The 13,957-nt window shown below is 40.5% G+C and overlaps 1 protein-coding gene across 1 annotated transcript in view; it reads right to left on the reverse strand.

The window, feature by feature from the left end:
• LOC114645537 (small conductance calcium-activated potassium channel protein 3-like) overlaps nt 1-13,231 on the reverse strand; it is a 340,671-nt gene extending 327,440 nt beyond the window's left edge. The window contains exon 1 of the mRNA XM_051923803.1: nt 11,413-13,231. Coding sequence (XP_051779763.1) covers nt 11,413-12,510 — 1,098 coding nt within the window. The 5' untranslated portion in view covers nt 12,511-13,231. The remainder of the gene's footprint in view (nt 1-11,412) is intronic.
• Between the last annotated feature and the right edge of the window lie 726 nt (nt 13,232-13,957).

A 13,957-nucleotide genomic window follows, 5' to 3' on the forward strand; every position in this document is an offset into this window, starting at 1 on the left:
CAGCCTGGGCATGTCCAGGCGTGGAATCAGGCCAGGTCGGAAGCTGTTCTATGGAAGTTGACATCCTGGGCGTGCCTGGGCAGGTCTGAATGAGCTTGACGCTGTCTCAGCATGCTATAAAGGTGGCTTGCATACACCGATCCTGCTTATTTGGTTAATATAGATAGTCAGTGTGTATGTATAGTATCAGTATAGTAAAGTATAGTATCTGTAGCAATATAACAGTAAGTAAGCTTGATGCTATATATGTTTTGGTGTCGGGCGATATGTCTCATCAATGTCGTAACAGCCACGATACATTCTGCTATATCTGTGGCGAATATACAGTACACTTGCTCCTCAGAGACGTTGAATGACTGCTCTTGTGAAGAAATCTTATCATCTGTATTTTGGCTGCAAAACTGGTGATCAAGACAAAGAATGGGCGCCTCACATTTGCTGTACGACATGTGCTCAGAGGCACTCGAAAGACGATGCCATTTGCTGTTCGATGATATGGCGAGAACAGAAAGACCATGTGACGGACTGTTACTTCTGTTTGACTAATGTGTCTGATTTCTCTGCCAAAAACAAGAAGTCAATTGAATATCTTAATCTGCCTTCAGCAATGAGACCCGTGCCACATGACGACAGTATTCCAATTCCAAAACCACTAGAGGATTGAACCTTAGACGAACCAGATGAAGAAACTGCAATGCAGGGTACTGACAGTGAAATTGATCCGGATTTTGAACCGTGCTCATTAGGCAATCCACATCTGATAACACAGTCCGAACTGAACGATTTGGTCAGAGATTTGGGTCTGTCAAAAGCAAAAGCCGAGCTGCTAGGTTCAAGACTGTAGGAATGGTGTTTGCTGTCACCAGGTACGAAAATGTGTTTCGAGGCCGACATCATGATATAACCAAATTTTTTGCACAAGTCGACAGTCTCTGTTTCTGTTGAAACATTGAAGATTGTTCTCAGCCTTGGGATGTGATCACAACTCAGAAGACTGGGGTCTCTTCATTGATTCGTCAATGTTAAGCCCGAAAGCTGTTCTGCTATACAATGGCAACGTTTATCCTTCAGTACCTGTTGGCTATGCAGCACACATGAAAGAAACATATGAGAATATGGAACTGTTGCTGAAGCACGTCCAATATAGCAGGTACAACTAGAATATCTGTGGAGATCTTAAAGTTGTTGCTCTGTTACTAGGACTGCAGCTCGGCTATACAAAGTACTGTTGTTTCATCTGTGAATGGGACAGCCGTGCCAAAGAGTCACACTATTCTCGACAGAACTGGCCACTCCGTAAAAAGTTGGCACGAAAAATGTGGCACATGAATCGCTTGTCGACCCGGCAAAGATATTTTTGCCTCCTCTTCACATAAAACTGGGACTCATGAAGAATTTTGTGAAGGCACTGAACAAGGAAGGTTTTCATTATTTAAGACAGATGTTCCCAAGAATAACTGATGCCAAAATCAAAGAGGGCATTTTTGTTGTCCCCCAGATCAGACATGTTATGAGTGACAAGTGGTTTGAAGATCTGTTAGGTGGGCCAGAAAAAATTGCCTGGAAAGTCTTCAAAGACTTGTTGACAATTTTCTGAGCAATTACACAACCCCAAACTACATTCAGCTGGTAGACAAACTTCTCAAAGCATACAAGACAATGAAGTGCAACATCTCACTCAAGATTCATTTCCTCCACTCACACTTGGACTTCTTCCCCACAAATCTCGGTGCTGTCAGTGACGAACACGGTGAAAGGTTTCACCAGGACATTGCTACGATGGAGAAATGATACCAGGGCAACTGGAATCCGTCAATGCTTGCTGACTACTGTTGGACACTGCAACGTGATGCACCAGATATTGAATACAAAAGAAAATCAGGAGCAAAACACTTTTAATTCTGTTGAATTTAATAGCTTATGCGAAACATAAACGTGACTAAATATGTTATTGTCAGTAAACATATAAATGTCTATTTCTCAGAGTTCCTATGTGATGCAGTAAAACCAAAACCATATTTGTGCATACCCAGCAGGTACCTGTCACAATCAGCAAAAATTTTTCAAGAAGCAAGACTTTTCAAAAAAATTGTTGTGCAGTGTTATCAGTGGAGTCCCCTAGGGGGTCTTGCTACTTTTTCTGATTTACATTAATGACACCGATTCTAGTATAGTCAGTAATTTTGCAAATTGGAAGAATGGCAGACACTGAGGAAGCAACAAAAAGAAAAAAGATGCTTTAGAAATGGGGAAAATACTGTATATACTCACGGATATGTTCTTCCACGGATAAGTCGTGACTTGATATTACCGTATAATTTCTGGTATTTTATAATGTCGGTCGTATAAGTCGAATGTGGAAAACTCACGCTATTGGTTCAAGAGATTACGATATGCTAACACCCATCTGAGAGAGTAACCATGGAGCACACTTCCTTTTTTGTTCTATGCATTGTGCCTACGTGACTACATGGTAATACCCAAATTATTCCGAAGCAACTTTTTCACAGATTTGTGTTTTTTGTATCACACACTCTCATACACCTTTATTGTTAGAGCATCCCTTATCTGCAATGGAGCATTCAATCAGAAGAAAATATGAAGCTGCTTTTAAATTAAACATAATTGAAGTAGCGAAAGAAATTGGTAACTGCGCTGCTGCAACAAAATTCGATGCATCAGAGAAACTGATGCAAGATTGGAGGAGGCAAGAAGATGTAAAAAAAAAAAATTAAGTATTGCATTTTTGAATGGGGGCGGCACGGTGGCGCAGTGGGTGGCGCTGCTGCCTCGCAGTTGGGAGACCTGGGGACCTGGGTTCGCTTCCCGGGTCCTCCCTGCATGGAGTTTGCATGTTCTCCCCATGTCTGCGTGGGTTTCCTCCGGGCGCTCCGGTTTCCTCCCACAGTCCAAAGACATGCTGGTTAGGTGGATTGGCGATTCTAAATTGGCCCTAGTGTGTGCTAGGTGTGTGGGTGTGTTTGTGTGTGTCCTGCGGTGGGTTGGCACCCTGCCCGGGATTGTTTCCTGCCTTGTGCCCTGTGTTGGCTGGGATTGGCTCCAGCAGACCCCCGTGACCCTGTGTTTGGATTCAGCGGGTTGGAAACTGGATGGATGGATGGATTTTTGAATGGGCGTATAAGTCAGGGTCTAATTTTATGATCGATTTTTCGGGTTTAGTATACGTGAGTATATACAGTACATGGAAAATGAAGTTTAGTGTAAAAACTGCAAAGTGCTATGCCTGGACATCAGGAAGGTCAATTATAAATATAAGATGGGAGACACTGTCCTACAGGAAGCAACCTTGGAAATGGAGATATGGGGTTATGTTGACACATTTTCATCATCTAAGCAATGTTCAGAGGGATTAAAAAAAGTTAAACAAAAAATTAGGTTACATTATGCTCAGACTATTTAATGCAGTACGGATACGGTATCCAGAGTGTACAGTTCAGTTCACCATGCTACAAAAAAGAACACAGCAGCACTTGAAGCTGTGCAGAGGAGAGCAACCAAGTGCAACCCAGGACTCAGAGAATTAAATGTGTTTAGTCTCAAGCTGAGGAGACTGCGTGGGGACCTAATCTATGTCTTCAAACTCCTCAAAGGTAGAGATTAAGTAGATCTAGCAGTATTCTTTCAGCTTAAGGGGGAATCATGTACTAGAGAACACCAGTGGAAATTATAGGGAAGTTCATTGAAGACTGAAGCAACTAAACACTTCTTTATTCAAAGAATTGTGGAGATTTAGAATAAGCAACCAAGACCTGTAGTTGAAGCAGAAACCATAACACCTTCAAGAAGTATCTGGATGAGATACTGGGACAGCTTAGCTATTAGCTAAACAAATGAGCCTGATTGACTTAACAGTCTCCTCTCATTTGTCAGATTTCTTATGTATTGATGTTCTTATGACTGGGAATTGCTGGAAAAGTCATGTAGTATAACACCGGCTTAAAACTGTCTCATACATGTATACAGTGGCTGTTTTAAAGTCAGTTATTTAACAGTTTGCATCACATTCTCAATATGATACCCTTGAAGCCTTAAAATATTTATGGTTTGTGCTTTTTTGCATCAGAACACGATTTAGCTTCTGCTTTTTAGTATAACATTTTCATTCATAGATGACACTAGATTTTTAGAATGAATGATTTTCTCTGGTTCCACCATTTACAGTTCACTGGCTATGACATTGTTTATTTTACAAGCAAAGCGTATTCACATTCAGTCAGAGCAGCAAATCTGGGACAAGGAGGAACTAAGCAATTTGCCAATGTAATATCGAGCCATTTAGCAAACACTTCTTCGCTCACTTTTGCTCCTGTCTTTCTCAATCCCTATCATGCCATCTATGCTAAAATAAAGCCCCCACAATGCATAATTTAGTTTCTTCCCTTCATTTTCGTTGACTGTAGCTGATGTAGTGTATATTTTCGTCCCAGTCTATTCAACAAAACTAGTCCTCAAGCCAATTCAAGCAACCTGCTACACTTAAAAATCTCTGTTGTGTGGCCCGTACAGTTTTAATAGCATGCCTTAAGTCTGCTATGCCAGTCAATTTGCCCTGAAGACATCCTGCTGTTTACAATGTAATCTACTGGAGATCTGAGGTTACTTTTAGAAAGGCTGAATCTGTTACTTAGATTCCAGTCAAACTCACACTCCTTCAGTGGCAAAATAAGAAAAAGAGGTAATATTTAAACCTTATCAAAATATAATTTTAAAACTGAAAAATCTGTATGAGCAGAATTAAAACTTCTGTAACTGCAATGTTTTCACTGTCTGTCTATTGAAACAGAAATATTTTTAACTGACACAATTATTTTGTGTTTGGATGCAATTGTGACTACTATATCTCGTACATAGTCCTCACATTTGACTTAATTGTTTAAAGTGTTTTTTGCTATTAAAGTAATTTCATAAAACTCAATTTAATTTGATTGATGTTTCAACAAGCATTGATTGATTGACTGAAATTTCCAGGAATGTATTATCTAATTTGGAATTAATGATTTTCTAGTAAAAGCCCAACATTCTGCCCCAATTATGAGAAACTCCAATACAAAATAAGTTAACCATTAAAATTTTAAAAAATTAAAATGTACAATGTTGCAAACAAAACATATTATTGCTAATAATTTAAAACTAAAACTGTCCTCTTTAAACATTAACTAAATTAACATATTAAACAACAAGGTTCCTAAGTACTGTTGCTCCCAATCTTGCGACCCTAAACTGAACAAATTGATTTACCAAAATATATTAATATGATAGATTAAGGAGATTTGGGTCTCTTCAGCGAGCATTACCAATTAATGAGGATATGGGTTATGTTTCAAAAACCACATCCATAAAGGCATAAGATGGCTTGTAACTTTCATGAGAGGATGCATTAGTTTGAATGGCCACAGTTTTCCATTAAGTCTTTGAGACAGTGATGCAGCATTGCCTGTCAGGAAATTCATTTTAGCAGAAAGGAGATAAACCAGATTTAAATGAGCTACAGTAACTTTTCTAAAGTTAGGGATAGACTACCAAGAACTCGTTTTACACTTGATTTTGGAATTTAATGGACATTAATTACTGTTATAATAAACACTATGGGTTAGTAAAAATTCAGATGGCATGGCCTTGAAAAATAAAATGTCTTTAGCAGTTTTTGGAAATGGATATGCTAATATGTGTTTGTTAACCACATGAAATTAATGAAAAGACATCTAGGGACTTCTGAAGCTCCACTATCAATGCTCATAACATTATTTGAAGGCAGACATTTAATTCTACTATCCATTAGTGTTTGACAGAGGTTTGATAGAAAAATCTTCTTAAATGGCACCTGGAGGAATCATAACCAAGAACCCAAGTGGGGTCTGTCTTGTTACAACAGAGTCAGGGAGCTTGTGAACTGAGGGCTATGCCACAATGTGAATAACTGGGTTAAACAAGGGTTTTTTCCTCCAATCACACTTTTAACCCTCAATCACATTGTGAGCTCACAAGGTTTAACATAACATTTTGAAATCCTTCGAGGATGCTTTATTGATCTGAAATTTGTGCTCCTTCACTAGCCATCATGCAGTTGGTTATCCCGAGTCGTGTAAGCCAGTGTTGCATTGGATGCTGATGAAGCGGCATTAACTGATAAATGATGGATCATTGTCTCCAGCCTCTGCAAGGCATCAAGATGTCAAAAACTGTGACTGTCAGTTCTTATTGGATACTGATAGATGTTTTGACATAATAATCAAAGAACCTAGTATAATATTTTATATAAATCAGTGGGAAATCTTATCATCTGAAATGATATGTCAGTCATTGAATTAATACTAATCTTAAATTATCAAGAGATGAACTTTCATTTAATCTCCTGCATTACACTTCAGTCTGTGTTGATGTGTGATAAATAGCCATCCATCAATCCATGTTCTCTTTAAATGACCATAAATCCTAACAACTTTCCTAATATTTCTGTTAATTCTATGAAATAACAACAAAAAGTTATCTTTATATATAATCTTCATTTGGATCTTGATCTTTGTTTGTCCGCGAATTCACTGCCTTGTGTGGTGTTCCTGCTGTGTTCAGTAGAGGGCAGTAGTGATGGGAGAGGAAGTGAGGGGGAGGATCGTTGGATGAGGTTGGAGTGTGGTGATTAAAGAGGATTGAACTAAAGGAGACTACGTGCTGTTTGTACTGGCTGAATACACAACACCTTGGTTGTTACTTTTGTTTACAAACACTGTCGATACCACTCTTTGTGTTTAGATCTGGCGTTGACACCTGCTTCGTTGTCGAGACTGTGGTTTTTTGTGTTTCTATCGACCGTCGTTGGCAGCACTTCGTCCAAATCGAATGTTCACCCACTTCTTGGAGTCGGCAGTCAGAGTATATAAGTCGGACACACTTCTGTGATTTTCCATCAGTCGGCATTTGGAGTTCAAGAAAGAAGCATTGGTTCTTCCTTACTGTTTGGATTGCCACAAAGCAACCTGTGAGATTGGAGAAAGGTTGAGAAGAGATTGTGAGAGGAAACGACAGCGTCATGAAAACGAGACGGACTGTGAACGGAGAGAAGCAGAAATGCTCCTCCACCACCACATAATTACTATTCGGACAGTGATTCCGAGTAGGCCGTTCCTATCGAATCAATGTCCAAGGGTTTTGTTTTGTAATTTTGTTTCCCTTATAAAAAAATCAGAATGCTGTGCAACGAAGGGCCCAGTTCACAACTGGCAGCCACATTTAAACAGGGAGCCCTTCACAGACAACTTTAACATGCGCAACGTAGTTGGGCGCACATGGCTAGTAAAATATATTCACTCTATCCAAAGATTAAAATTCAAAACAATAGTACAGACTGTTTTCCTAAAACCATTTTGGATCATACGTCATTCTACATTTAATATGTGTAATCTATTGCTGTATTGAATCAATTAATTACTTTTTTATTTTTGCTTTGACAGTTAGTCTGTTACTACTTTTATTTTAATTTGTATTCTTTGACTTGAGGTTTTATTTCATCAATGTAACAAAGTACTTTTTCAATATTTATTCTTCAGATTTGTTGCCTTATTTTATCAATACACAGTAATACAAGCGAAAGTCTTCCTTGAAATTCTTCGAAATGGCTGAATAATATTGATGAACTGATTACTGTAGTTTCTATCGGACTAGGATGGACTCAAATGGCCTCTGTAGCCCTTCTGTCAATGACTAAAGTGTCAAGCCCTTTGTATGCTGTAAAGTATAAACAAACCGAGGGGATATTTGTTCAGAAATTCTATATAATTAGTATTTAGATCGAAGCTCTCTCCTGGGAGCCATGAGTTAAATGGGCTTCGTTTAGAATCCTCCCCTGTGTAAGAACAGCCATTTCCCTTTCCTGTCATCCAACACCCCATGTAAGACCTGGTATTATGTCATTATAAGAAACCATGCAATATTTCACTACAATTACTGCACTTCAGAAATGAGGAAATGAGTCAGCTAAGCTAAAACTACTACAACAAAACAAAGCCTCAGATCTAGATGTGCATTAAATTACCGCTGCAGCCTCCAGTTTTACTCCACTGGGGTTTCTTTAAAAACACACATAGGTTTCCAATGTAATCATTTTTACAACCCAGCACTAACAAGAAAAAATGTCAATAACTGTGCAAGCAACAACAGAAGACTGACTGAAAGTGCACACTTAATGCTGGGTGCAAAAATGTAAACTTGGGCACAGCAAAATAATCAGAGTAACAGCAACAATATAGCAATGGCAATGAAAATGTGAAGATGCCAACCCATCACCCAGTCCATCCTCAAACCCACTTAATCTTGATAAGGTTTATTACAGATTTTTTTCACAATACAGTTTCTTTTAATACTTGAAGCTGAATGCTTTAAGGTTACCCAAACTCTATACTGAAGACACTTTGATGTGTTTTTCCCCAACCATCAAACAAAGAGGCTATAAAAAAATGATGCTCTGGTGGTGCCCCTACTGACTGTTTATTCAATCGGCCGTCCACTTTCAATTTTAATTATAAGTCTTCCCCAACATCAACTTCATCAAGAACCAATCCTGCCCAGGGCGCTAATATAGGCCAAATATATTTAAATAATAGTTATAGTGTATTTCAGGCAGACTAGGTTAATTCATTCGTCAGGATGTTATGCTTTTTCGCTTATTCGCAACTCGTGTGCACGCTGTGGAAGTTGTGATGTCTGCAAGAGCGTGCTTCACACAGCTGAGCGCTCCCGTGCACCTCTCCGTGACACTTTCTTTGACACGACAGCTGCGCGCTGCAGTCACAACTTTTATTGGAAGCGGCAGGTGGGTGAAGAAGACTCGCCCCTGCCGCGGACACACTCCATAGACATGCTTGGTTTTCTCGCTTTCTATTTCCTGGGCTTTTTTTTAATAACTGTATGTCGGTTCAACGAATTTTAACCGTTGTTTTTTTTTCTACTCACGGAGAACAGTATGCGTGTAAATTGCGTGTATTGGATTGAGTGACTTTGACAATGTTACATTATAAGTTTGAAAACGATATGGTCAATAGTAAAACAAGCTACTGCACAACAGTGGAAAATAAATAAAGATGCGGTCATTTAAACCGAAAAGCAATGCGCCTTAAACCGTTACAATTTTGATGCCTGTTATAGCGTTTCAAATTCCGTTAGTTGGAATACCATGGACCATACAGGAATTCACTCTCCTAAAAAGTGACGGTTTTTTTAGAGCACTTTGAAGTCTGTGCTGATCACGTGAAATCTTGAACAGATACCCGTGATACAAGAAGAATAGTTGAATATGTCCTGCTGGTTAATGTAGTATTAATTAAGGGTACAAGTCATTCAGACATAATTCCTCTCTCTTAGACAGCAAACTTCGGCAAAGAACTGGATACCCCTTCAGCCGTCACTGAATCCGCTTAATCCAATCCACACTCATAAATGAATTCCACCTGCATATTGCGATGTGTTACTTCAAAAATATTAACGTTTTAAACTATTTTGAAATAGTTTCTGCACTTTGTCTGAGTGCATGCTGGAGGAGTGGTTAGCACTACAAACCTCGCGGCTCCGTGGACTAAAATTTCCACAACCTCATCCCTATTCGACTCCCATTTCAAACTGATAATTGACGACTATAAATCAGCCCAATGTGCGTGTGTCTGGTGGTAGAGGTGATAGCTCGTCAAGGTCCCTCAGTTGGACATGACTGACATCAGCTTCCTGCGATTCCTTAGTGGACAACTAGATCGATGGCCTGAGTGCAGGTATTCCAATACATCTTGTTGAAATTTTGGTGTTCATGAAACGTTTTTTCTTAAAGCACGTCGTACCGTACGTTTGGTTTTCATGACCGATATTTAACTTTATGGTGGATGCTGACTCAACAAGTAGTAATGTGCACTGATTTTAATTTTTGAAGTAGAGCCTAAGATAGATCTTACTGCATAGTGGATAGTTTTAACTTGTCAGTCGGGATGGCAGTCCATCGCAACAGCTAATGAATGCACTGAAATTATTTGCTAATCATAAACTTGATCCTATATAAGTATCTCTTACTGGACTAAAAAGTCTTTTAGATAGATAGTACTTTATGGGAAATTAACATTTTACAGAAGCTCAAAAATGTTATACACACATATAAATATATAATTATAAATATATTATTTTTATATAATAAAATATATATAAAAAGAATCACCTGCCAAACACACGTAAAAACGTCTGGCTTGGATAATAGAGAGCTGCTGCTGTCGCTGTCAATAACAAGGTTGTAGGTAGCAGTAACGTGGTCAGACCTGCTCAGATTGTACCACATGTTTATATTTAAACGTAAAAGATGCTATAGATAGATAGATAGATAGATAGATAGATAGATAGATAGATAGATAGATAGATAGATAGATAGATAGATAGATAGATAGATAGATGATTTAAATACTTTATATGGAATCAATGAGAAAGTTAAGTAACAAAAACTGACGTGTCCGCGAACAATCTCTGTAGAGACACGTAAAAACTTAGATTTTCTTTCGTCAACATATTTTTTTCTCGGCGATAAACCTAATTTTAATCTCACTGTATAGAATCTCGTAACCTGATACATGACATCTCTGATAAATGATCATTCTAAAGCTTAACTTGTAACCCTATCATAAAAAATATTGAAAATATTTAATAATCGCTACTACTCATTTGTGAGACTACCCAAGTGCATAAGGAAGGCTTTGTTAGATCGTCGGAGTATCCCTGACAACGCTACGTTCAAAACGCATTAAAAAGTCAACTTTTTTTCTTGCTTTTATTGAAACAGGTGGTCTTGGGCTGTGTGATTATTTGTGGCACAACCCCGATTGTTATGCTTAAACGGTAGGCATTTCTCACTGTAATACACAACATCGATCAACCCATTTTCCGAACTGCTTAATCCGATTTAGATTCACGGAAGGCCGGAGCCTATCACAGCAACATCGTACGCAAGGGAGGACCTAACACTGGTCGAGGCGGCAGGTAATACAAAATAAAAATATATAGCATTCCGGCCAACAAGCAGCAAGTTCTAGCATTAGAAATTCTATCGCTTTACTAGAAAACAATTCTAAATATACAGTCTAATGAAGTAAAAATTATGATGCTCCATTAAGAGGTCTTAACGAAACTTTTTCTTATATTCAGCAATTCGCATGGCTATAACCCTGACCTTAAATATGCGCTATTTGCATCGTGTTTTCTTAGCATTAAATACCTGCAGTTTTCCTACAGTTCAGAACGTCGGTCAATAGTGTTAGTAATCTCGTCATTACTGCAATACTTAAATTTGCTTTCAGGTGCCTCTCATTCTCGTGTTTACTTATCATGCCAGTCGCAAGACCCCATGGAGGTCCATCACACCTAACCCCTCACCTTGGTGTACACGCCCCAGGACAGCTCCGTCTCAATCACCATGACAACAATTCCAAACATTCCGAAAATGAGCGCGTAGTCGCTGAGTCGCTTCCTCTTCTCAAACAGGGCTCTCCTGTGCCCCAGTTTATAACCGATATTCTGGTTTTTCCTCTTGTTGGCTTTGGAGTGAGTACTACCCAAATTGTTGGCAGTGGCGTTGGTGGTGGTGCCCCCACTCCCACTACCCCCACTGACTGTGTGTTGCTGGTGATTTTGGTTATGATGAAGTAGCAAGGTCTGGTTGGCATTGGCATGATGGACGTCTTCCTTAGAAGAAATGACAATCTCTGGTGGGCCACCAGCACAGCCAGAGCTAAAGATCTGCAAGGGCTGACTTTCAGGCTCTGAATCAATAAGGTTCCTTCTGGAGGCACTAAGCCGGCTGAGAGGCTTCATTACCCCACCACTGTACTTGCAGGAGCTCATAGCAATCTCTGTGAAGGGGTTGCTGTCTCTGCGGTGGACTAGGGGGCTGGCCTGCCTGTGTTTGCTTGAGGAACAACCACCCCCTCCCCCAGAAACACCCCCCACTCCTCCCTTTTCCCCTGTCAGTGAACTTGGGGAATGGCTAGCCAAATGTTGCTGAATTTGGAGTTCACTCAAGTTGTGCTGGCTGCCATGCCTGGAGGATGAAACTGGATGAAGCACATTGGTACTGGGGTAAGAGCTAAGGGGGTTCTGCAGAGGTGAGATTGAGGCCCTAAAGGAAGCAGGGAGAACTGATGGGGCTGCAGTGGGGGACGAGCTGCTGTTGAAGAGTTGCAGAGTGCTGGTTCCCCCAGGTCCGCCGCTGCTCCCACTATGGTTATAGTTGTGGCCGGCCAGAGGAACTGGACTGGGTGTTGTGTTTCCAGTGGGCTGCAGCTGAGTGCTGAGCTGTGCAAGGGTCAGTGGATGTTGCTGTAGATGTTGTGGCTGCTGTGGAAATTGATGGAGTGGAGCCTCTTGCTCTCCCATTGCGGGTGGAGGCTGCAGAGTAACCGGATACGGGCACTTCTGTGATTCTTCACCCACATCCCCCACCCCCAGGTCATGCAAGTGGCACGTACTGTCCATCTTGACCTCGCTATTGTGACAGCCAGATCCTGGGGAGGGGTGGGGAGCTGGAGAGCAGCTGATGAATGAGGAGCTCAGTCAGGGTGAGATTAGCAGGTTCCCCGTTGAGTCAGCCTCGGTGTTGGAAGAAGGAAGACCCTCTCTTAGACAGCATGAGGCCTAGTTTGCTGGCTCTCTGCACTAAACAGAAATCCAAAGGAATGCTAGAAAATAAACCAAAGTCCACATTTATAAATCCACAGTATTTTATCCTGAAGTTATTATACAGGTGTCTAGATCTCCATTATCCCATATAGTCCTGGCATAAATTAAGTTCAGTTTCACATAAATAAATATTCATATATTCTTTGGCTTTTTGCGTGTCTCTTCTTGATATGTTTTTCTTCTTTCCAGCTCAAACTGCATTTTTAATATATTCCTTCTTTCTGATGATTCTGGTACTGCCTTTCATTTCCGTTTTTTCGTCTGCTTTTTCTTGCCGATTAAGTGCTGCTCTTCCTCTTGCTGCAGTCGGTCGTTACAGATTCAGTACAGACTGCCTACCTCCTCAAGACAGGACCAGTCCGTCTTGTGATTTGCAGCGGCAGCACCAAATCGACGTTGCCTCTTTCTTGGCTTCTGGTCTGTTGCTTCTCAGCCCTCGCTGTCGTGCGCGCGCGCGCGCGCTCTCGGTCTCGCTTTTTCTCTCTCCTTCACCGCCTCGCCAAGCCGGCCTTCTCCGCTCGCAGCCAACACGCTATTGGCTCCGCAGGAAAATCACAGCAAGCCTGACATCTGTCTTTAAGGCCACGCCCCAGGGGGCGGAGAAAGTGCCAAGAAGGATTGCATGGGAGGGGAGGACACGAGGACATCCCCAGCTGTCAAAACTTAGCGTGTGATTCCTGCTGGCTCTGTCTCAGAGGTTCCCGTCTGCGGCCGCGTTTTTAAAATAAAACTTTTAAAAGTAGCTCAGCTTTAAGACAGGATCATTTATCTCAAAGAACACCTAATCATTGGTTTAAATAGTATCCCTTCCTTCCTGGCTCTATTTTCCTTGATCACCGCTTAAACAAATATTCCCTCGTGTCGATGGGTTGCATGGAGGTTTGATATTTTTCACTTAGATCGTTTACACCCATCCAGGGCTCCGAACAAATCAGACGGATCGTATCAAAATCTCTTATAATCCCAACACAAGAAGCTTAGTCTCTTTTAAAAGAACGAACTGTAAGGACTGTCATCGTTTCGTCACTAAAGGCTTTTATTTTAAAGTAAACAGCCGAATATTTTTTATAGCTTTTGATTTATTCAAAAGCTCGTTACACCAAAGCAACATATGGGGGAGGGAGGTTTGGGTGCCGGAGAAATAACGAACAAGCTTCAATCCCTCGGTGACTCTCTCCCTGACGCATAGAAGATGAGCCATAAAGCAGTTTATGAATATATTGTGTGTATATATATATATATA

Source organism: Erpetoichthys calabaricus, chromosome 2 (assembly GCF_900747795.2).
Source record: "Erpetoichthys calabaricus chromosome 2, fErpCal1.3, whole genome shotgun sequence".
Classification (NCBI taxonomy): Eukaryota; Metazoa; Chordata; class Cladistia; order Polypteriformes; family Polypteridae; genus Erpetoichthys; species Erpetoichthys calabaricus.